The sequence below is a fragment of the Bombus impatiens genome, unplaced genomic scaffold (genome assembly GCF_000188095.3).
Source record: "Bombus impatiens unplaced genomic scaffold, BIMP_2.2 scf_0136, whole genome shotgun sequence".
NCBI classification, from domain to species: Eukaryota; Metazoa; Arthropoda; class Insecta; order Hymenoptera; family Apidae; genus Bombus; species Bombus impatiens.
This window is the reverse complement of record NT_176555.1, coordinates 2293979-2317565: the sequence shown is the minus strand read 5'-3', so window position 1 is coordinate 2317565 and position 23587 is coordinate 2293979. Positions and strand designations below refer to the sequence as shown.

At 43.9% G+C, this 23587-nt stretch overlaps 1 protein-coding gene across 2 annotated transcripts in view; it reads right to left on the bottom strand.

Moving 5' to 3' along the window:
- LOC100748084 (Krueppel-like factor 6) overlaps nucleotides 1–23587 on the bottom strand; it is a 281466-nt gene that overhangs the window by 15472 nt on the left and 242407 nt on the right. For both annotated transcript variants that reach the window (XM_003486999.4, XM_012381883.3), the window contains exons 2-5: nucleotides 11841–12014; nucleotides 11461–11706; nucleotides 8984–9195; nucleotides 8131–8357 (exon numbers count right to left, since the gene is read on the bottom strand). In XM_003486999.4, coding sequence (XP_003487047.1) covers nucleotides 8131–8357; nucleotides 8984–9195; nucleotides 11461–11706; nucleotides 11841–12014 — 859 coding nt within the window. The remainder of the gene's footprint in view (nucleotides 1–8130; nucleotides 8358–8983; nucleotides 9196–11460; nucleotides 11707–11840; nucleotides 12015–23587) is intronic.

Sequence of the window (23587 nt, the reverse complement as noted above, 5' to 3'; positions counted from 1 at the left end):
GAATAATCGAGGAGTGAATTAATCAGAGTATCATTTGGGAATTGATGCACGACAAAAGCTTCAGGTTTAAGAGTTTCCAGCCGCTTTGCCGCGGTGAGCAAGTTAGACAGCTTAGCGCTGAACACTTAAAGGAGGAGCTATAGAGTTGTGTCTAGTCTGAACTGATCAGGATCGCCCAGGGTAAAACACACAGGCTCCCGGGTTAGGTCCGGGTTAAATCGCACTTAATGCCGAAGACTCGAGATTCGGCAAGCTGCTAATTAGTTTGTACAAACCACCTAGTCCTACCGAGGAATCTCTCTTCTGCAAAATCGCCTCTCAGAAGTTCCTATTGACTCTTATATCGTTTGAAATATAATAAATATAGTTATTTGAATCACCTAATCTTCAACATCTTAAAATTCAATCTTAAACATTGCACAGAATAATCAAACTTGTTGTATATTATGAATACCATTAGTCTTTAAGTAAGCAATCTATTTTCAAATGTAGATCATCTAAGAATTGTTCGTAATCGAATTTGGTGAATTACAAAGAAAATTATTTAGCTGCACTCAAATGTCATTTTGATTCAAATAATTCTATCGCATTCTATCATTGAAACAACGAACGAAGCAAACAACGGTGGAAACAAAGATCGACCCACGCCACGATCAATCGACGCGTATCGAGGAAAATACGCGAGAGGCTTCGTGTTTGAGGTTTAAGCGTAAGAGTAGACGCTTTCAATCCTGCGGATACATTCGCCTAAAGGCAGAAATACGCGAAAAGGGTGGAAAACCAGTGGCCCGAGTTCGGTTTCTCCCGCTATTTTATTTAAGAATCGTATTACTGCAATGTGTCGTGGCTTGAAATTCCTGATAACAATGCGGGGCCACCCCTCTCATATCGACGTGTGGAGAAATTTTGGATTATACTCAAGTAGGGAACGAAGATTTATTCCGAAGCCGACCGCAGGATTTCTCGTTTCCCCGAGTGGCCATTTATATTGCAGAAAGAAAACTTTCGAACACCTTGACTGATGTAATGTTGCTTTGGGAGGCTCACGGCTGAAAATTATTGGATTAAAGTCGATCGATTTGATTGCAGAGAAACACCAGTCTTGTCTTATTTTAGAGAACTAAAACATTTTAAGTACGCTCACCATATTTTACTTTGTTTAGTTAGGTAAATAACGTTCACTTGTAAACAGCTCATGCAGATAATTTCAGAATAATTTAATCAAACGGAATAATAAACATACAAAAACCTATCATTTTAGTCTGCTCATTCTGCGTGTTCTCGGATATTTCATATTATAAAAAGAATTTGAGGAAAGCAAAAATGGCAGAATAAACGATTATAAAGCAATTTAAAACCTTGAATCTTTTTCATGTGGAATTTACGTTTGATTCGACACAGAGGAGCACATGCGGCGTTTACGTCGATTAAATTTCGTAGTCAGAATCCTTTCGAACTAGAGTCAGAAACGAATGTAGCGGCACAAGAGTTAGAATTCGATTCAAATCATGTTCTTTTGCTTCAGAGTATCAAGACCGTTAGGTCACAGGTATTGTAAGGAGTATGAACTCCGAGTAAAACAATGCCGCCGCTACATGTAACCGTAAAACAAGACAAATTTGAATCTTCCGACTTCCCCCCGTCTTATAAATAAACGGACGCGATCGCAAACGGATCATTATAAACTGTGACCAAATGAATATATACATACTTTCGCGACTAGGACCTTTTTAAATACATTAACGATTTCACCTACTGGTAGTCTCATTATTCAACCTCCTACACGAACAACCGAGGCGTTCAAGAGCAGGTTGGAAACGACTGGAGAAGTTGATTTCCAAATCCCAGGTCCGATAACGCAATAACTCCTCGCGTTGTTTGTTTTCGAAGAGAATAACGCGTTCTGGTTCCCTCGCTAGCTCGATAAATTATCTGGCCGTGCTTTCCTTATTTTTCGCGTGGGAACAATAGCCGCCGACTCGACGCGAAATTTGAAAGGTTTCAATACATCCCTCGCGGTGAATGCAAAGAGGAAACGCTCTGGTAATGTGCAGAACGGCCTCTTCCGAATGGCTAGAACGCATCGCGAGCAGTCACGTAGCGATAAATAATTTTCCAGGGCCTGTGTGTATCGGTCGCGCTCTCCGCAGCCTTTTATTATTTTCCTCATCCTTCGTTTGATTTAAGCGCGTTCGAACGCCATCCTATTTCTAAGGCGTAAATTATCGCGCCTTGGCTGACCTATTTGCGGCTGTTGCCTCTCGCTGCGTAATATTATTCGCTCGAACGACAATCAGTACGTTACTTTGACCGATATCCGACGATCGAGGAAAACCGTGTACTCGATCATCGAGTTGTTACACGAAGTTGTAATTAAAAACGGGACGATCGAAACTGGTTATTGGTTCCGCGAAACCGATCAGGAGAGATCGATGAGACGCGAATGACGTTATCATAATACGACTCATCTTGGAAATGATTCGCAAAAACCCGATGATAACGTGAAAATATTTTCGTCAAGACCTTTGTCGAAGTTTATTAAAAATTCAGTGACACGATCGAAGTGGTTTGAACGTATAGAGTTTTCCTTCTCTCTGATTTTTCTTTTCCCATGAACGCGACGCGAGGACGTTCGATCAATGCCGGACAAATCCACGGGATAACGAATCTGTCGTTCCTTAATTTTCCAAATATATTGACATTCCATCAACGAGCACTAAGGGAACGATTGCGAAAAGTTTCCAACGAAACGATTGGACTCCGTAGAGGGATCAAAGTCCTGTCCACAGCTCGAGACGCGAGAACAATGGTGTTTGGAATGGAATTCCGGAACAGAAAGTCTCTGTAATTGGAAATCTCTCTCTTTTTCCCTTCTTCTTTCCCATCTTCGTCTTCTTCTTCGGGCGTATAGTTGCTGGGAGACTGGTTGGACCATCGGATCGATAGTTCCTCGATTCCCACGAGGAAATCGTATAGAAAGGCTTTGCCAGCGTAAAAACGGAGAAATCACTGAAACGCGATATTGACGGGCAAAGTGGATAAACAAGGAACAAATCCTGTTTCCTCGAAAATGTTTAACGCTCTCCTGGCAATACTTTTCGTTCGAACAATCGTGTCCCGTTAAACGTCTCGACAAATCCATCTCGACGTCGATGCAATCGTTGTGTGCCTATTCCATTTCGCCAACTGAATGAAACAAAACGCCGAAAACAAAAATGCAACGTTTCCATTCTGCGATATATATCGTGAACGACGAAATCGGAGTTAGAGAAAACCTGTGCTTCACAGCGAGACCATAACGCCGCGGTCGATCTCATCAACTTGGCTCCGCTGTTTAGAGTTAACATCTTATCGGCTCGTTAGAAGGGAATTAACAGGACCCTGGACGATGGCTTTGACTGTTAAATCGTCTAATCGGATCGATTCGTCGTTAAGACGAGAGTCTTGAAACGTAGTGAGAGGGAGATCCCAAGGAGAGCTGGGTCAGGGATGAACGACCTCCTGCTGGCCCGGCGGATATCTACATGCCGAAAGATCCTCGAAAGGAAAGTTCGCCGATGGAATTCGTAACGAGCCTTCATGTTGACTCGGCCACACGATCGCCCGTACTCCGTGATTCGACGATTCGCCTCGTTTCGCGTCCCGGTCCTCGCGAACGCTCCTTCCAAGCCGGCAGTAATTAGATTCGCCGACCGAGATCAAAGTATACCGGTATTTCCATCTCTGGAAGAAAGTTGCTCGCGGACTTTTCTCCGCCCGCCTTCAGCCAACTTTTTCGTTTGCGTCTCTTACCAGCACTACCTTTTCTTCTCTCTTTCTATCCTCGTCTCTTCGAATTCGTTGGAATCTGAGAAGGCAACATCGACGGTGGATAACCATACGCGTGCCTAGCATTGAAGGTTCGTACTTGATTTCGATGATAAAATTTGATTCGAGAAATAAAAGAACGGTGGTTGAAGTGTCTAAAATATTGAACTATTTTCATAAGTAATAAGATTATTCTCGGTAGGGATTGCTCGTTGAAAATAAACAACTATCTGGATATTTCCGCAAATTGTTTGTTATTCCTACACCAGCTTTTCTACTCCTCTTTTACAAAATTGCTAAATCGCTCATATAGATGTTTATATATTTACGGAGATGCAAAACTCTAAAGGATTATATACTATGTAAAAACATATGAAATATACAGAGTAAAGTACACGTTATTATATTTCGGAGATAAAACAAATATTTATTTAGCTTTGAAAGTTTGAAAATCGAATGAAATAAATTTGTACTCTCAGAAAAACAGCTACTTATAGAACGACATAACAAAAACGATAAAAGTATATTCTATCAAGAACCTGTACTCGGCACAATCGTGTACAGCAGACGGACTAGCAAACACAATGGGACATCGAAAACTGGTTACTCGAAAAGGAAACAATATCGGATTGGATTAAGCGAAACCCTGTGAACGTCGAAGCGTTACACGAGTCCGCGGGGCGAACGATTAACTGGAAAATCCCGGGGATCCGTCAGCGGGAACATCCGTCACCGGGAAACCAATTACGACGGAGGTAATAGCCGGCTAGGGGGCAGGACACGCGTGGCGTCCTTTTCAGCCAGTTCTCCCCGACCAACGTTTTCAGCGAAATAAACGTTCGACCGTAGTGCGATACGTGCGCAGACATCGTCTGGTGCAGCGCGTTCCAAGCACGAAGGGAGATCCTTGCGTCAGGACGAATTCATAACAGAGTCATAATTGCGGGACGGGGCCCCATAGTATGCATAATCCCGTAGTTAGCAGTTCTGCTTAACGATCCGCGAGAAGCAATCCCGACGTACCTGCCACGCTGCAGGATGAAGGTATCCCAGCCAACCTCTCTCTTATTGCCAACCCTCTCACCCTCTGTCTGTCTCTTCTCTTTTATTTCTATTTCTTTCCCTTTTCGCCCCGTTCTTTTCACCTACCTATTCCCTTCTCGCTACTTTTCGCTAGTTCTTTCTGTTTTTTTATTTTCTTCGTCTTGCTAGCATTACTCTGCTTTTATTCATTTCCTATTTACTTGTTTTAGCTTTCGAAACAAGCGATGAACGAAATTATCGACAGATGTTCGTTAAAAACTTGTATAAATTTATAAACGAGGTGACTGAAGTTTACACGATATTTTAGAAGAAAACTACTCGGTGGAAATACTTTTTTTTATCACTGTGTAATTGTATTTAGGATGATTCGAATAGAAATGGTTGCATAGAAATATATTGTACAGATCCAAATTCTTCCACCTTAGTTTGCGTTCACCTTGTACTGCTCTAGCGTTTCCCCTTCCTTGTCCCCTTTTGTTCCTGTTTCTCTGTAATTCTCTTCTTCCATCAACCTGTCCCATACCTATTCGCTTCTCTAGGAATACTCTCGCTAAGCTCATCCTCCCTAATACAGAGGTTGAAATTACACATCTGTGCGCTTTCCTGTAGACACGAAGCAACGTGTATGGATGCAGATGTGCACACGCGGATAGGTAAATAAACACATATGAAGGCGGCCGTGCGCGCACGTGTAACTATTCACGTGCGTAAATATATGTGGACGCGTATACACGTTTAATCACTTGTACGTACAATATTACAGGGACGAGGGCGCGTGTGCTCGCGGCGAAACACTCCGGGATCCGATGTAATGATGGAGCGGATTTTCAGATAAATTTATGAAAGACACGATGCATGTGAAATGAATCGCGTGATTAAATATTTGACGGCTACCCGCCAGGTCAACGATGTATTTTACCGTTGAAGAATTTACATCGAATCGAATTCGATCAATTCGACTTGCATTTCACGTCAAACTACATTTTGAAATTCGGAACATGGTAATTTGAGTGGCATTTCAAAACGAAACATTTTACAGAGCATTAGAGGTAGTTACGAAACGTAAGTAGAATGTGAACTGAACTGGCCAGGCCAACGGGTTTAAAGTCTAGTGCAAACGAACAATGCGATACTGTTGTAATTTAGTACTGCACTTGCATTCCCGTCATCAGAAACACAAAAAAAAATAACCGATGCTTCTACATATGTATATGTAAGAACACCAAGAGTGATTTTGTAGACGTGGAATCAACGTACGCAGATAATTACGCGCGTGTACACCTGAACGCGTATCTGCTCCCGCCGAAGGGATTTGAAGCGTAAAGAGACAAAAAGCATGAAAAGAGAAGGGATGAAGGGGGTTGCAAGCGGAACGAGAAAGAGGAGAATCCTCGTTAATTACAGTCCTCCGCCATCACCTGCTGCCGCAACCAACGGGGAATAACCGCGAGACGAAGAAGAGAGAAGCGGTATCTGCATGATAATAACATGTTCGGTCAGTTCCTCGCACAAAGTAACGCAACTTACCGAAGTGATGGGGATGTTGGAAGATTATTCATGTTTCACATGTTTCGTTCGTTTCCTCGTGATGAATGTTTATCATAGATGAAACGGAGAAGCATGCTTTTTCGAAAATTATCTTTGCATACTCAGTATGCCTAAATAAGCAAACGAACGAATAAAGATGGTTCAGGGTAGTAAATATTAAGTATTTGATTTTGAATAAATTCTAAAAGAGGAATCGTAGAAAACCAAAAGCGTAGATCGAGTTTCCTTGTTTATATTTTATCATAAGTACAAAATCATATCCAATTTCTGAAAACCATCTTTTCACTCGAATATCTCGTACGATAAATAATCGCGATAGCTATATCAAAATCCGATTAAACGAAAATCTTTACCACGAAGCAAGCCGCCTTGTTACATTCTCATTAGGAGATAAGCGTAATTTAAGCTGTACCGCGAAATGCAAAGAACGGTTATTCTCTCTATCGATCGAAGAAAACACATAGGTAGACTGATTCGATGGTATTAAACATGTATCATCCGGTTTCGCGCACATGGGCCTCGCATTCATCCGGTTCGCGTACACGATTCGAGTACCCCAGAGCCGTCGTACAAGCCGAACAGGCTCCCTTAATTCGGCTTCGTAATTAATTATGCATTGTTATTTACCGCGATAAGGGAGACAGGGAACGCGTCGGGGAATTTATCCCTGGTTGCTCACCGAGATACGTCCGCGATTGTTTCCCGTCCGTTCCCCACCGTCAGACGCCAGGGATAATCGCGTGACTAACGATTAACTGAATCGCGAAGAAAGGGCGCGCGGTGTCGCGTGAAACGCGCAAAATTATCGAGCGACCGCACGGTATCGTACAAAGACAGACGCGTTCTGTAACGTTTATTAATGGCCAGCATCGGTACATTTGATAATTGGTAACGCGCGTCACCTTAATTACAGAAAGCGTGATGAATGTTCGTAAGAACCGAAGGAATACTTTACGCTGCTTGGTCATCGAATTAGAATCGCTAAAAACTTTCCAACATTTTTCATTTTCTTTTTTGTCAAACTGAAAGGAACGAATGAACTCTATAATAGCGAAATGTATTAAGTACTAAAGTGTTATACACGTCTTAACACTTTGTGTTTTCTTCTATTTGCCTTGATTATGTACTTTCTAACGCGCAATGATGTGCTGTGTAATTTATGTTTTCATTATGACAATGTTAAATGATCTGGGATGGGTGCACGTGTGATTTGAATGGATTCTAAGCATTTTCAGTGGCGATAGAAATCGAATCATTTGTATGACTATTAAATATCTTTTGATGGAAGAAACTCTGTCATTTGTGATTGAGCGTCAAAAATGAAATTTTTACATATGTTTCTAATTCGATGATTAGTGACTACACTCGATCATTATCGCAAGCTCTACCATTCAACCGACGGTACAAATACTACGAAGTGACACGAAAGAGAATAATCTAACGGTATTCGTTTTAAGAATTCTTCTATAATTCTTCATTCTCTAATAACAGCTTGGTAGGTAAATACAGCCGAAAGGAAAGTTAAAACCATCTCTCAAAGAAACTCTCGAGGGAATGTTAATCGAAGTCTGAACGCTCTGTTTCCAGCGCAATACTCGACCCCATCGATCGCTCTGTTCCGGTCAAACTTTTTGCCCCATTAAACCTCTCTCTTCGACTCTAATCGCAAACTAATCGATCGCTCGCAACTGGTAGGTGCCGTGAAAAACGCGGTTAGGAAGGATCACTCACCTGTGTGCGTCCTCTGATGGGCTTTCAGATGCGAGCTCTTGGTATATACCTTCTTGCAACCCGGAAATTGGCATTTGTGTATCCTGCGCTTCGTATCAGGTGGACTGTGCTCGTGGCTCCTCGCGTGGTGCCTGTTAGCTACGGTGCTCGCAGCTGCAGTTGTCCCTGCGTGTGCATGTTGCGTGCCAGCAACTGCGGGGTAACCATTCGCTGTGACGGAGATCAGTCTGTAAGAAAAACAGAGCCATATCAGAATCATGCATCTTCTTGCATCTCAAGTTTAAATTGACCATAAAACTGTCTCGAACTTTTTATTCGAGGGTTTTGCGTGCAACCGTTCCTGTTTGATGACTGGGTTATTTTAACAGATATTTTCCAGAATTTGTTTGATGTGGCTAGCACCGATAGTGGAATTTGTGAAAATAGAAATTGTAGCGAAGGTATAGTTTCCAGGTCATCGATTTCCAGGATTTACATATTATCGAAGTTCACGTAAATGCTAAAAGGCCGCCTCTTTATTTACTTGCCGCGCGGTTTTACGATGCATCATCAACCAAGACGGGCGCATACATTTCGACGAAATAGAAAAAGTTGGCGAATTCGTATAGAACTGTCGTTAATCATTCGGCCAATCTTCCAAGAAAATTTCGTCGATGTAAAAGTAACTCGAAATTAAAGTTAAACAACTTCGTTGCTCTACAAAACTGAAATGTTCTACCTTCGTTATCCTTAATTATCCTCTTCTATCTACCCTCCTCCATAATTATTATCCTTAATTCAACTACTTCTTAATTCTAAATATCTCTCAAAGTTCTTGGTAAATTGCAAAAATTTTTAGTGAAAAATCAGTTACCTTGCGACACCCTGCGCGTTGCTGGTGGTAACCCTGACGATGGCGCTCCTGCCGCCCGTCCCATGAAGGTTGAGGTTCTGCACATCGAGCATCGAACTCCCGCTCGACGAGTGACTGGAGTTGGAATGACCTTGACCCGAGCCCGGGCTCGACGGTGGTGTCAGGATTTGACCTTCGCTTTCGCAGCCGCTATCCTCTTCCTCCTCGATTTCCTGGTGTCGGGTAACATAATTCATTACGCAACGGGATTACGACAACGGGTGGAGGCCTCTGATTAAAGTGCAAGCAACTGGTTAAAACGGTATCGAACATCGATATCGGTACCGCGGCCTCGCGCGTGAATCGATCAGTGCCAAATGACCCCGTAAACGGATTACACATAGCTGTGCGTACGTAAACGCGTGCCGCATGCACGTGTGCACGAATTGCACAGGTTCACATAGCCGGTAGAAAATAGGAAGAATCGTTATTTGTATAACAGCCGGTGTTTGACGGTAATTGGAATTTGACGGGCATTGTGCGCGCGATACGTCGGAACGATACCGCACGAAAAAGGGTGGGGGCGATACAACTGAACCTGTAAACGCAGGTGTTCTTGTCGCGGCATACGCACCAGCCGCGATAATTAATTTCGTTTGATCGTTCCTTTCGTGGCATTCGCGCCGTATTAATCGCCTCGCTCAAAACTCGATGGTCGAAACTCGTTGGCAGATGGAACAAAAGAAAAACAAAAGAAGCGACATATAATGCTGTGGTTACGATGGCTGCATGTTCTGACGAACTGTCGTTCTGATGAATGAAGCAACCGAGGAATGAGGTAGCCAGTGCAACAAAAATCTGTGTATACGAAGAATACAGGCGAAGAAATATACATAAGTAGAACTTAATATATAGTTAACAATATAGTTAAAACGAGGAACTATCTATTCGATCCAAAGCCTTAGTAATATGTGATTAATTAGAGAAGATAATGAATTCTAAGCTTGCTCTTATACGAAAAACAAAAACAGTGACCTATCGTATCTTTCTTCTGGGATCTTTGCGTAATTGATATTTTAAGGTATTTAATAGAACGTTGAGTCGCCAGAAAACGCATCCATTGTAACTATAGCCTACATACATACATCATAAATTCAAGATAAAAGAACACATCATTGCGAACAGAAAACTCGAAAGATTCGCATGCATATCCGGCTGGGACGCACCTCGTGTTCCTCGTCCTCTTCGAGGTCCTCGCTGGGTTCTTTCTTGAGAATAAACGCCGTGCACGAAACGGAGGGCGAACTATCCCAGGACAGTGCCGAACACGCCGAACTCGATGACGACATCGACAAGGAATCAAGGTGCCGGTCCAGGAGATCCCTATCGCGGCCGTTGTGGTTGTGATCGCCTGGACTGAACTTTATATCGTCCAGACAGAGCGTTTCCCTGTCTTCCGACGACGTCGTCACCTGTGTCACGCGAACACCGAGGTTAAGAAGAAAGAAACGACTTTGACACGTGGCTCCAGACATACTCGAAGCGAGTGGAACTTGGCGGACGATCCTATGTGGAGGCATTTTATGTCTTCGATGCGGATACTCACCTCCATTTTGATTGGCGATTCGAATTGAATCGATCAGTGCCAAATGACCCCGTAAACGGATTACACATAGCTGTGCGTACGTAAACGCGTGCCGCATGCACGTGTGCACGAATTGCACAGGTTCACATAGCCGGTAGAAAATAGGAAGAATCGTTATTTGTATAACAGCCGGTGTTTGACGGTAATTGGAATTTGACGGGCATTGTGCGCGCGATACGTCGGAACGATACCGCACGAAAAAGGGTGGGGGCGATACAACTGAACCTGTAAACGCAGGTGTTCTTGTCGCGGCATACGCACCAGCCGCGATAATTAATTTCGTTTGATCGTTCCTTTCGTGGCATTCGCGCCGTATTAATCGCCTCGCTCAAAACTCGATGGTCGAAACTCGTTGGCAGATGGAACAAAAGAAAAACAAAAGAAGCGACATATAATGCTGTGGTTACGATGGCTGCATGTTCTGACGAACTGTCGTTCTGATGAATGAAGCAACCGAGGAATGAGGTAGCCAGTGCAACAAAAATCTGTGTATACGAAGAATACAGGCGAAGAAATATACATAAGTAGAACTTAATATATAGTTAACAATATAGTTAAAACGAGGAACTATCTATTCGATCCAAAGCCTTAGTAATATGTGATTAATTAGAGAAGATAATGAATTCTAAGCTTGCTCTTATACGAAAAACAAAAACAGTGACCTATCGTATCTTTCTTCTGGGATCTTTGCGTAATTGATATTTTAAGGTATTTAATAGAACGTTGAGTCGCCAGAAAACGCATCCATTGTAACTATAGCCTACATACATACATCATAAATTCAAGATAAAAGAACACATCATTGCGAACAGAAAACTCGAAAGATTCGCATGCATATCCGGCTGGGACGCACCTCGTGTTCCTCGTCCTCTTCGAGGTCCTCGCTGGGTTCTTTCTTGAGAATAAACGCCGTGCACGAAACGGAGGGCGAACTATCCCAGGACAGTGCCGAACACGCCGAACTCGATGACGACATCGACAAGGAATCAAGGTGCCGGTCCAGGAGATCCCTATCGCGGCCGTTGTGGTTGTGATCGCCTGGACTGAACTTTATATCGTCCAGACAGAGCGTTTCCCTGTCTTCCGACGACGTCGTCACCTGTGTCACGCGAACACCGAGGTTAAGAAGAAAGAAACGACTTTGACACGTGGCTCCAGACATACTCGAAGCGAGTGGAACTTGGCGGACGATCCTATGTGGAGGCATTTTATGTCTTCGATGCGGATACTCACCTCCATTTTGATTGGCGATTCGAATTGTGCGTTGGTGGTGCCGGTGGACGCTGTCCACGAGATAGGCGGCGCCCTGAAGAGGTTCCAGGGTGCCGTATCTAACTCTGTGGGCAACTTTTTGTACGACTGCAGCTTCGGCTCGTCCTTCAGGTACCTCTCCATCTCGTAGCATGTCTGGAATAATACATCAGGAGTTAGTTACTTTGAAATACTCGAAAGCTTTGATTAATCTACTATAGTGGCACATAACTGTGAAATCAAATCCTCGGCTGCCTATATTTCTATATATATTTACTTTATTTACTTATGACGATCATTAATTTCTGTGTATGTTTCAAACTAAATTAAAAAGTTGTGGTTATTACTACAGTCTTTTTCTTGCATAATGATTATAAAGGCTGAAATTCATTACACGTTGAAGATTACGAATAACCTTACGCGATGTTGAATAAAAAGAAAGATTATAAAGTTATTATTATTAACAGCCAGACAACAACAGCGAATTTTCCCTAAAATTCGGTGTATAAAGGAACGCGGTTCTAACGAAGGGCGTGACAAACCGCACGGCTCGAAATCGTGGAAGGTGCGATGCGAACTATCTTTCGAGCGTCGTGGACGTATCGGAAGTCTGGCGAAACCTTTCGATCCGATCGCGAAGCAAGCACCTGCGGCGATGCGAACTTCTCGAGACAGCGGCGAAATTATCTGCAGCAGCCAAGCGGTCGTGTACGCGAAAACACATCGACGTCTTCATCGTCGTCGAAACAGCTACTCGCGAGTTACCGAACTTCCCTCCCTCCGCCTGCTTTCTCTCTCTCTCCTTCCCCCGTAGGCTGTGCCAGTTTCCTACAATTCCTCGGAGACGAAGTGCAAAGTTATGCTACTTCGGTCTGCATGAGGAATTGTGCGCGAGCTATGCTCCGCAATGAGATTACGTCGCCGATGACTTGCTTCTGCGCGAATCCTCTGTCCCCTCAGGTCTTGCTTGTCCGGTTACTTTAATGGATCTCTCCCCCTTCCATTTCCGTTTTAATATTTTAATAAATTTCCCAAGAATTCTCGAGGTCGCGATAGATGTTTCATGCGACCTCGATGGCGGGAAATTTTAATAGAAACGCTCAAGATCTAATGAAGAATAGACCAAAATAGATGGACTCTATCAACGCTCAAGATGAATGTCCTTTGTATATTGAAGCTCGGTGGTTTTAATAAAAGTTTCGTTGATCTTCAAGGTGAATTTTCATTACAACCGCTGTCAGCGTGGTTGTGTTCTCTCCGCTAGAATTATTCAGCCACCCTCGAAGTCGAGTCTCGTGCTCAAGACGATTCCAGGAAGACGCAAGGAAACGGCACCGAGTATTTCGCTGTCGCGAGATTTTCACGCTGCTCTATTACCGGGCGAGGGGTATTAATTATTGGCAACGCGATCTTCCAACAGCGGTTGAATTATGCGGTCGACACGAAGCGAGACGTTTTACTCTCCTTACTTGCCACAGGCTGCGCCGCGATAACTGCTAACCGTTCCCCGTGTACCAGACCGCGTCTTCCTTCGGGCATTCTCTGCCAATTTATTACCGCAGCTAACGGTTAGCAGCGACGGTTTTGTCCGACGGTTTCACGGATGAAACCACTTATCTCCATCACCGCCGTGCAATAATTCCTCTTTTCTATAAGCCCACTTTAGGGCCAGCCGATAATGGTAACAAAGACGCGGGAGAACGGGGATTGGAAGCTATTTTATCCCAGCTGCATCGAACCAGACCCTACTCTTTCCGACAATTTACACCGTGGAATCTCCTCGAGTTTTGATAACTTGATAGTCAAACTATTAGAGCGATCAATTACTGTCGAATTCCTTAATAATACACAGATTATCACTTTTTTATCTTCTACGTATTTCGAATAATTTTACCAAAGACTCGTAACAATGAATTATTTATTTAGTTATTTAACAGATAAAAAGAATCTATAATGTGTTAGATCTGTAATGTATTAAGAATACCGGACATGACAAAAATTGGCAAAGTGTAATTTTCGTTGTGAGACCCTCTGACTATTTACGACCACCGATTGACCATTCGAAATGCTTGACACGCGCGGACGAATGAAATTCTCGTTCCTGGTGGCACACGAAAATCAGGAAATTCGATTAATCAGCGAACAACGTCCATTACCGGTTTTTCTTCCTTGCAGCGTGAGCCACAGAGGAAATTCAGAAATTGCAGTCACGATACAAGGGCGGGAAGGTTGGCGCGCTGTAATTATCCACGCTGTACCGACCGATCACTATGATACCGGGGATTTCCCGATCATTGTAACGCTAATTAAAGCGGAGAGACGGCACGCAGGTCGCGGTTGCAACATCGTCGTTGCATTTTGATGGCCAACGGTAATAATCGTTCTATGAATCTGCATGTATATACCGAGAGAGCCGTGACCATAAATTGCTGGAGCGAATTGACGGGCAAGAGGTGAGCTACTCTTGCGCGCGCATGTTGTAAATATAATGAGAAGCCTGCATTGTAAAATTTGACACGCGGAACCGATGAATTACAAATAGTAGTCCCGTTACAATTACCGGCCAGCCGACTCTTGATCTCGTTACGTTCGATGGAATTATCGCAGTCGAATGACATTCGGCGAAATTAGCATCGAATCGACGCTCGTCAATTGCAAGAAACGTTCTCGCGGTTAATCGGTTAAAGCAACTCGTTATTATCTCTTAATCTGATGAGAAATATCCAGTATTAATGAAGTTTTGTTACCATTTATTTGATACCTGTATTAAGATTAAGAATTATAGACGAGATAGAGAAGAGTATGTTCTGAACCTGTACCTAAATTGTAGCAAGGTAACAGCACAGTTCAATAAAGTTCAGGAAGATTTAAGAAGATGGCTAGTTTGCTCGGAGACTAATCGCCCGGATGGCATTCACGTTGCTTCGGGTTGAAATTAAACCAGATGGAAGTTTGTCAAGTTGACGTGTAGGGATTTTTCGGAAAGCGGGAAAAATGGCGACAGGACGAAGTTACAGGGCTCCGTCTAATATCGTTGCTCCCTTCGGCAAGAAAAATAATCATTCTCAGACTCCTTCATTATTCACGATTAAAGTTCGTCCAGGAAGTTCGCGGAAGCGAGTAACGGCGTTAATATAACTTGGGAAAAGAATTTTATCACCAACTCCGGAATCGTTCCTTCTCCCGGTTACTTGACTTGCCACTAATCGACATTGGGCCATTATAACGCTGTTTCATGCTGATCGATCGAATTCGACCAAAAGTAGATATCAATGAAAATCAATAAAACTTTAAGCAAATATTCAGACCATCTTCTTACGAAACTTTACTGCATTCCAAGTTAAACAGGTATGTTTAAAAAGTTTTATTCAACATTATCCACAACGTGACACTTTCATACGTGACGCTGAGGTTTGCAGTCAGACAATGGTCTGAGGCATACGTGACCGTGAAATACGAGAAGGTACGCCGATGTTCACGATAACCCCGTCGTAAGCAATTGCAGGACGAAAAGGAATTGAAGAAAGATATCATTAACTCTATCTGATTCAAAATACTGTATAATAATTCCAGAATATACTGCAAGATCTATAGATTGGTGGATTACACAATCGTTACCATAATGATTTTCCATTGGACAGAAACATAAGCGACCGAATCACGAAATGCTCCATTACGCTTTTACCGATAACAGTGATAACCCCATAAGCCGTCGCCGTTGGATTTACGAGGCATACACCGTTGTGTATTTGCCGGATGAAAACGCGTTCGTTTGATGATTAAACAGCGATCCTCCTGATGTGAATCCAACACCGAGGTCATTACTATGCATAAGGTAAACAACGTTCGTTCCTCCGCATTGAAAAGACTGCTAATATAATTCCACGTGCACGTGACGTTAAGTTTCATAGAACTTCCATCAAAGAACTGGATTGTTTCGACTTGAATGTCACATCTGTTGGAATCTACGCGGCACTTCTTATGCAAAATAGATGAATAATAATTAAAAAAACATCTGGTTTTGACATGGAATTATCGTTATTGCATATATTACGCGTTTAGTGTGAGGTCTACGAGATCGCTAATTATGACTATACTTTCATTCAAACGATCCAGATTCATGCTTCGCTCGTACGTTCGTTGATTTCAAACCAACTTCAACAAATACGCATGATACAATATATGTATTCACAATCGTAAGACGTCCATATTTCCTTCCATAACCTACAGATCCTATAAAACATGTCCAATCGAATGGCGAGAAACATAAATTTGTGACAAACCCCTATTGCTCTATCCCCTCACGAATATATCCTTTCGCCAAACAACCCATACGAAACTGCTATCGATCGTTGGACGTCTATCAGTAGAAACATCTACGTTTGATCCTCTCTCTAGTATCCCTGGCCTTCATCGATACGACGCTTTTCCAGGAGAGCCGCTCTAATGCACGCTCGAGAATCGGACGGATTATGGAGGAAAATCAGGGAACTGGAACACACAGGCGAGACGTGGCGCGAGTCGATAATATCCTCGTGTTGTTCTACGTCTCCAAATCTCTCGAATCGGATGCGAACTGATCGTAGTGAGACAAAGCACGCGAAAACAGAGGATCTAGGAAAGATGTGTGACGCATGACTGAAGCGCTGTGTAAACGAGTGGTTGTACGTGACGCGATTCTCCGCAGACTTGGTTACCGTTGTAACGAGCCCGATTCCGGGAAGCACAAAGCCAACTTCCCTGTGCTCATTCATAACCAGAGGAAAACTTGAAGAGGAATTCGCTTCCTTCGTGCTAATGCTTCGCTTTGCCATCTTCTCCGTGCACTTATTTTCTGGCTATCCCGCTGGCGGCGAATTTGAGGTATTCTCTGGTTCCCTCTTCTACGTATAAAAGTACCTTTTCGACGTAAAGATGCGCCTTGTTCGTATTATCGTAGTATCTCAGGAATTTCAGTTTTCGTTATTACATTTATTGTTCCAAATTATAGTCTGGAAAAAGCATGCTTGGATAACAAGCTTTCTGTTATCTTCCTCTCATATAGGGGAAACTAAATCGTTGAGCTGGGCCAAAACATATTACATGTCACCAGCGTGTTTGTTACCTGAATATACAACCAGGATGTTCATAAGGGCTAATTGTAGGCGTAGATACACATCCCTCGTGGATACCATATCTCCCAAAATTACAGTTTAGCTTGAGAGTTACGTGTAACTTCGTTCCTCTGAGTCTATGTTATAACAAAAACATTTATCGAAATATACTATAAATATATCTGTCAGAGATCCCCATCCTAGAAAAGAGCAAAGAACACAATAAACAAAGACATACAGATTACAAAATGTCCCTTTCTAACCTCGAAGCTTTCAATCTATGCTGTCATCTGACCGAAAGAGGGGAAAAGAATCAGCTGAGATCAAGGATCCCAAACGACGTACGATTTACGAGAGACTTTGGCGATAACGGTATCAGCGAAGAATCCACGTAACAAAATGGTCAATTCGTGTCGAAACACAGGCAGCAACAAACAAGCAAGGAAAAGATAAAAAGAGGGGAAACTAGCGTTGTAACGGAGGGAAAAGAATGATCGTCACTGCGAGCTAGACGAAGAACACGTGGAAAATGACTCGCGTTCCCAGGATCCCGTTATCGAGGCACTCGTAGATCCGACTGAACTTTCTCTCCGACGCAATTCAGCCTCTTTTCGATCCTCCTCGTTCTCCAGAACTTGGAATCTCGCGTTACTCAGCCTGCGGTGACGCTTTGACGGTAATGATCAGAGAACCTGGGGGACTTGGCAGTAACAGTAAAATAAACCACTCTCGAGAGGATGCGTCTCAGACGGTGAAAACATTGGAAACGCGGGGTTGAAGAGGCAGAACAGACATTAGAGATCGTGATGGGCGAGGGAAGGGGTTAAGAAAATCGGCTTCGGGCTTTGGAAACCGAATAAACGCAGGACAGAGTTTAACGTTTACGCTGTTGAAATATTTGGACGCGTTCTGGTCTTGAAAGAAGATGATCCACTTTGTCGGATGGATAGAATACCAAGAAATACCGTTGGACTTTGATACCACGATAGGATTTGACGGCGACGATTTTCGACTGATCAGATTCGATGTGGAGACCTCAAACTCGTGGGACCGAACTTTAAACTCACCGGATGCACGGGGGTTAGTGACGGAGCTGGGCTCTAGGGGACCTAATACGGATGATCCTAAACACGGCGATACTGACGTGAACAGTCCACACATGGATAATCTAATATAAACCCCTAACCTAATATTAAATATTAGGACTGTATACCAAGAGTTTCTAATTTGATAGATATAATTTGATAAATTCGAGAAAGATATTTTAAAGTTACAGTTTCAGAATATTCGGAATATTGAGATTCAAAAAATTTGAGTGGACCTACAGCGTCGCCATGATTCACGAAAAGTGTATACGAATGGTTGCAAGATTGAGAAACAGAATAAGAACACTTCGTAGTTATAAAATTTTAAGATATTCAAAATATTCCTAAGTGTTCAAATGGATTCCAAAAGTTCAAATGGACCTACAATATCTAGTCATTATGATTCACAAAGGTTGAAAACCTACAACAACCGAGTGCAGCCGGGATTATCACTATTCCAGTATCCTTAAATTCCTCAGACACCACCCACGAGCAAAGTTCCTCGAGATAAAGTTCTTCGAACTCGCAGTTAGGCGATCGTCTGCCTTAAATGACGATCGGAAACATAGCGTCCCTGTGACTGGTCTACGGGCTTCTTTTGTGTCCGGTTGCACATGGTGGACGCGAAGTTCCGCAGTAATTTCGCAGCGCTGTCATTAACAGAATCCGTGGCCCGGTCGAGAGAAAATGAATGATAACCCGGGCCGGTCTGGCGCGCAGAACCATCAATGCTGTTCAGCTCTCCTGCGGAGGCCAACACGGTGGCAGGCTGCCAAGTCGTTAAAGAGATTCCCGCAACTTTAAGGGTGCCGTAAACCTGCGAATTTATCTCGTCCTTTCCTCCTACTTTCTCGACTTCATACCAATGGACATCCCCTTCTCTTTCGCAAAATTTCGACGAAAGCATCGTACGGCCCTTTCTCTTGTCGCCTCTGTGCACTCTCGTTTGTTTCTCTTGGTTAAGTGAGGGAGAGAGAGAGAGAGAGAGAGCGAAGGACGAAGAAGGGGCGGAGTCAGGTGCATTCCACGGATATCAGGATTTCGGTCGGTGGAACTGATTAAATGGAATATATCGTGTCCTGGTTCCGTGCCACGTACACGTACGCTACAATCGCAGGAGATACGAAACCGCACGGCGACACTTTGTCGCGCGCCGGACAGGATTTACGATCACGGCCCTTTAGGCGTTTGAATTACTGTCTCGATTTTACGAAATCGAGAGAACCGTCGAATCACCAGACGCCATGCCAAGTTTCCTTCTTTACACGTGTACATACGTGCGCGTACATCGGTTGAAACGACCATTGCCAGATTTATCGCGCTCGCACCATGGAGATCCGAGAGTTTAGTGATTAACGATTGCGAGGGATGATTGCTGCGTTTTCGGGCTATATTCATAGGCTAATGCATTTCCATCATTTCGTAGTCAACGTTGAATTTGCACGAAATATTTAATGCGCTCGAATGTTGAAAGTCTATTCGCAGAAATAAAATGATCAACGTACTATAAAGTTACTTCAGACTTTTCATAATTATCTCTAGTCCGCATATAATTAAACGTAACCGGCTATAACGTCAACAGAGCGAATTAGCATGAAAACGGCGTCAATTTACTTCCAAATCCCCTAAATTGCATCGCACATACATAGTCTCGTTAATCGAACGACATTCCTTGCCCCTGAAGCGTTCGCGACGTTTGTACCAATACACGACTACATTTCAACGACGCGCCCTAAGCCCCTGCTCCCCCGACTGTCTCTGGAGAGCATCAGCGTTCCATTCAGAGGCTCAGTCTCCTAATTCGATTATGAATATTCGAGTGAACGTCGAAACTCCCCTGTTTGAACTCGATCGAGCGGCCTTCAGAAGCGCTTCCGCGTGGACGGCGTTAGGATTAGACTTCGAGACAAAGCGAGACAATCGCTCGAAGACACAGTTTATATGCACTTGGACTAACGTGAAATTTCACCGAAGCTCGAAGCTTTCCTTCCAATTGAAAATGCAACGGGACGTTGTCGTGCGTGTAGCGTGACCCAGGGTCAGGGTTAACGACGCTAACAAGCCGTGACTGACTGACTTACGACTAATTCAACCGTTCCCTCGTCCACGAACAGATGCCAGGCACAAGCCTCGTTTCGTCGATGGAACGCGATGCGGGTTGTGCTAGCTTTGGTCTCGTTAGGGTGCGGTCCTGCGAAAGGCTGCAATTGTTTGTTATTGTTGTGACGTCACCTCGTTAAGAGCGGCCGCGCGTCTACTCTCGTTAGACGGTCATTTGTAACCCTCCGCGCGAGGGCCGCGATTGGGAAACGCGGGAAACCGAGCTGGAATGCGGTTGAATTCGCTCTGTGAGATTCGAGCGCTCGACGAATTCCTCCGTGGATGCTTGATGGAGCTAAATTGATTCGGGACCCTTTTGCGTTGACGGTGTTACGGTCGATGATGGATGGAATGGCGGAAAAAGGGGGATGAATGCGCCGGTAGATCGTAGATCCTGGATTTCGTGTCTCGCAGCAAACCGTCGAACACTTTAAACGATCCATCTTGCTCCTGTAAGATTTTGCAGCGATATATTTTGACAATTATTACGTTCACACCTAGATCAAAAATCGAATACCGTCACTCTAGCAACATTTATCAGGATATTATTATGAATATACCATACACGTTATACAAAAGTTCCTGAAATTCATTAGTTCTGCGAGGAAACACCACTGACACGATCACATTTGTTAAAACTGGAAATGCACATACAAGTTACGAGTCCATCGTGGCAGGGAAGATAAATGGTTTCCAAAAGTTTTCGGAGATTCGATTCGAAGACGCTCTATCGAGACGATCGATCCGACAGCCCCAACGTCCAACCAATTAACTATAACACACGTTTCTAACAGCGAACGCAATCAAGCACGGTACGTACAAGCAGCATCAATTCCGGCGACAGGCCGTTTTATCGTGGTATCAGAGGGGGCAGGTAATAGCGTTGGCTAAGCAAACAGCCGATTTTTATTAGCCTTCGTGGTCCCTTTGTGAACGGAGGAGCTTATCGTCAAGGAGGAATACTCTTGCGTTCGTCCTCTCCTCCGTCGATCTCCTTGTCATTGTCTCGTCCTATCCTCCGACCTCTCTTCTCGTCTTCCAGAAGGAACGTTTCAAAGCCTCGGCATCAGCCCTTACGAAGATTCGGGGACACGACGAGAGGGATCAGTGCCAAGGATCATAGGGTTCAAATTCTCGGAAGAACCGCAAACTAACTGGCTTTTCGTTGTACAACCGAGATCAAAAAGATTTCCAGCCGTCACCACAGGGGACGCATGCTCGCCTCGTCTACGCGGTATATAACCTCGATCCGAACTGGAGGCTTCTTTTCTACGCGAGCTGCTCGTTCCCGAAGGCGCTCTTACCGTCATGCCACGCAATCTTCTCTGCTCCGGAGCAAATCGAGCAAAAACTCGTCGTCGCCCTTGAAACCATCGTAGCTCTGACTTTCCCCGAGATCGTTCTTGCATTCCTTCAGATTCTTTTACGGTGGCTCCCACCCCTTCCGCTACGCCGTGATCGTCCACCTATTTTATACGTTTCCACCCCAACTACCGTCTAGGGATTTCGTCTCTTCGCTACTCTGGTTGCGTGCTCTTTCCACTTTGGTATTATAGGTGCTTCGTACAGGTATCTCTTGGAATAATGACTTTTTGGTAATTTTGATGATAAAAAAAAAGAACTGAGAAATTGTTTATCGAGATATCAATCTTGCCTTAGGACATGACTACAAGCAATTTATTACTACGGTTATTTTATCGCAATAGCTCTAATATTCTTCATGAACATTAATTTATTGGGAGAGACACAATGAGGTCGTTATTTTGTAGATCGTTAATGGAGCTATGAAGACTTACCATCTTTCACGCAATCCATTACTACATGTATACTTCAGATAAAGAGTTTCTGCATCGAGAAAGTAATAAAATTGCAAAATTTATATCCTCATCGTTATATTCATACACTGCAAAATTAACTAACTAGAATATTTTAATAATTCATGAACAATAATTCGCGAAGAATAATACTCTGTTTTCATCGTGGTCGTTGAATAATCGCTATTGAAGTATCAACGAATCAAAAGTCGAAGCACGATCGCGGCGAGAAATTAAAGAAATTAAATCTCTCGGGAATGGAGATAAACAAATCACAAGTCACGCTTGCGAACGCAACGCGAATCTGTCGGCCATGCGTGCGGGGCCGTTCGACCATGCCGCTTTCATCGAATTCGACAGCACCGGCCGGAAACGAATCGGTGGAATGGGGTAAAATGCGCGGTGGACGGTTCATTCGTTGTGAAATACGCTTCCGTCGTGCGTCTGTTGCTCTCACCGTCGCGAAAGGAACTTCTCTATTCACGATGAATGGCCGCAACGAGCGCGTACAGGTGTCGATACGTCATGGTTTGCGGCTTCGAACAGCAGAGGCGCGGTTGCTCGATATGAAAAGAAGATATCGATCTCCTGATCGACCACGATATTTATGACAGAATTTTTTGAGAATATTTCTCTTCTGTTACACTGCTGTTAATTGGAGTTTTTGTGTCTTTTCGGAAAAGTAACGGCAGCAAGATAGACTTAACGGAGGACTTATCCGCCTAAGAAGGCTTAAGGGATCTGAATAAAAGCTTCAGGAAAAAAAAAAGAAAAACTCCAGTTCGATCACGGTACCAGAAAACGGGTAGTAAAAGTTTGAACCATAAAGATCGAGGACGATAAAAATCAAGCTAGAACCGGACAGTAATGGCCTGTGGAAATTTTAAAAGCTACCTCGGTCCGATTACGACGATAACTCTGTCCTCGTTCGTGGGGATTCCTGACGATCCATATAGACCTGGACCTGGCGAGTCGTGCAACTTCGTGTTCGCGAGTGTTCAATGTAACGATATTTACGGTAGGCCGGGAACCGCGAGCGATATAGGCCTTATCTGTATTCACGAGCACGATATAAATTGCATAATAAATCGCGGCGCAACGTCGCCGGAACGAACGTCTATCGCGCATCTAATTGGTTTACGTGTGTCGTACGTGGACCTGGTACCGGTACGCACGAAAAGCGGAAGGGAAATAGACCATACCGAGAGGCGGAGAAGAGAACGAGGAAACCGGAGACGACGTCGAGCGTCTAACTAAAGTTAGCAGAGAAGATATGCTGTAGGAAAGGAGGCTGGAAAGTAGAAGGTGACTGTGTAAATTGCGAAGGCTTGTTGGACGTGGCAGGAGCATCAGAAACCGTCGAGACGAAGCGGAACAGAGCACGAACAGCCGTCGTTTCTGGATCGTCTTTTTCTTTTTTCCATCGCGCTCCATTCGGCCTTCTCGTTCGCCAGCCAGTCTCCCTTAGGGAGACCGCCATTGAAAACGCGATTTCTTCCTTCCCTCCTTCGCTCTATTCCGTGGTGTGCTTCTTTTTCTCTCATTATCCTCTTCCTTGCTTCATTCTTCGGTCGCGAGAATCGGAGCGTTCGCGTACGGGACTATCGGCTTCTTCTTCGCCTGGCGAACCGGCGAAC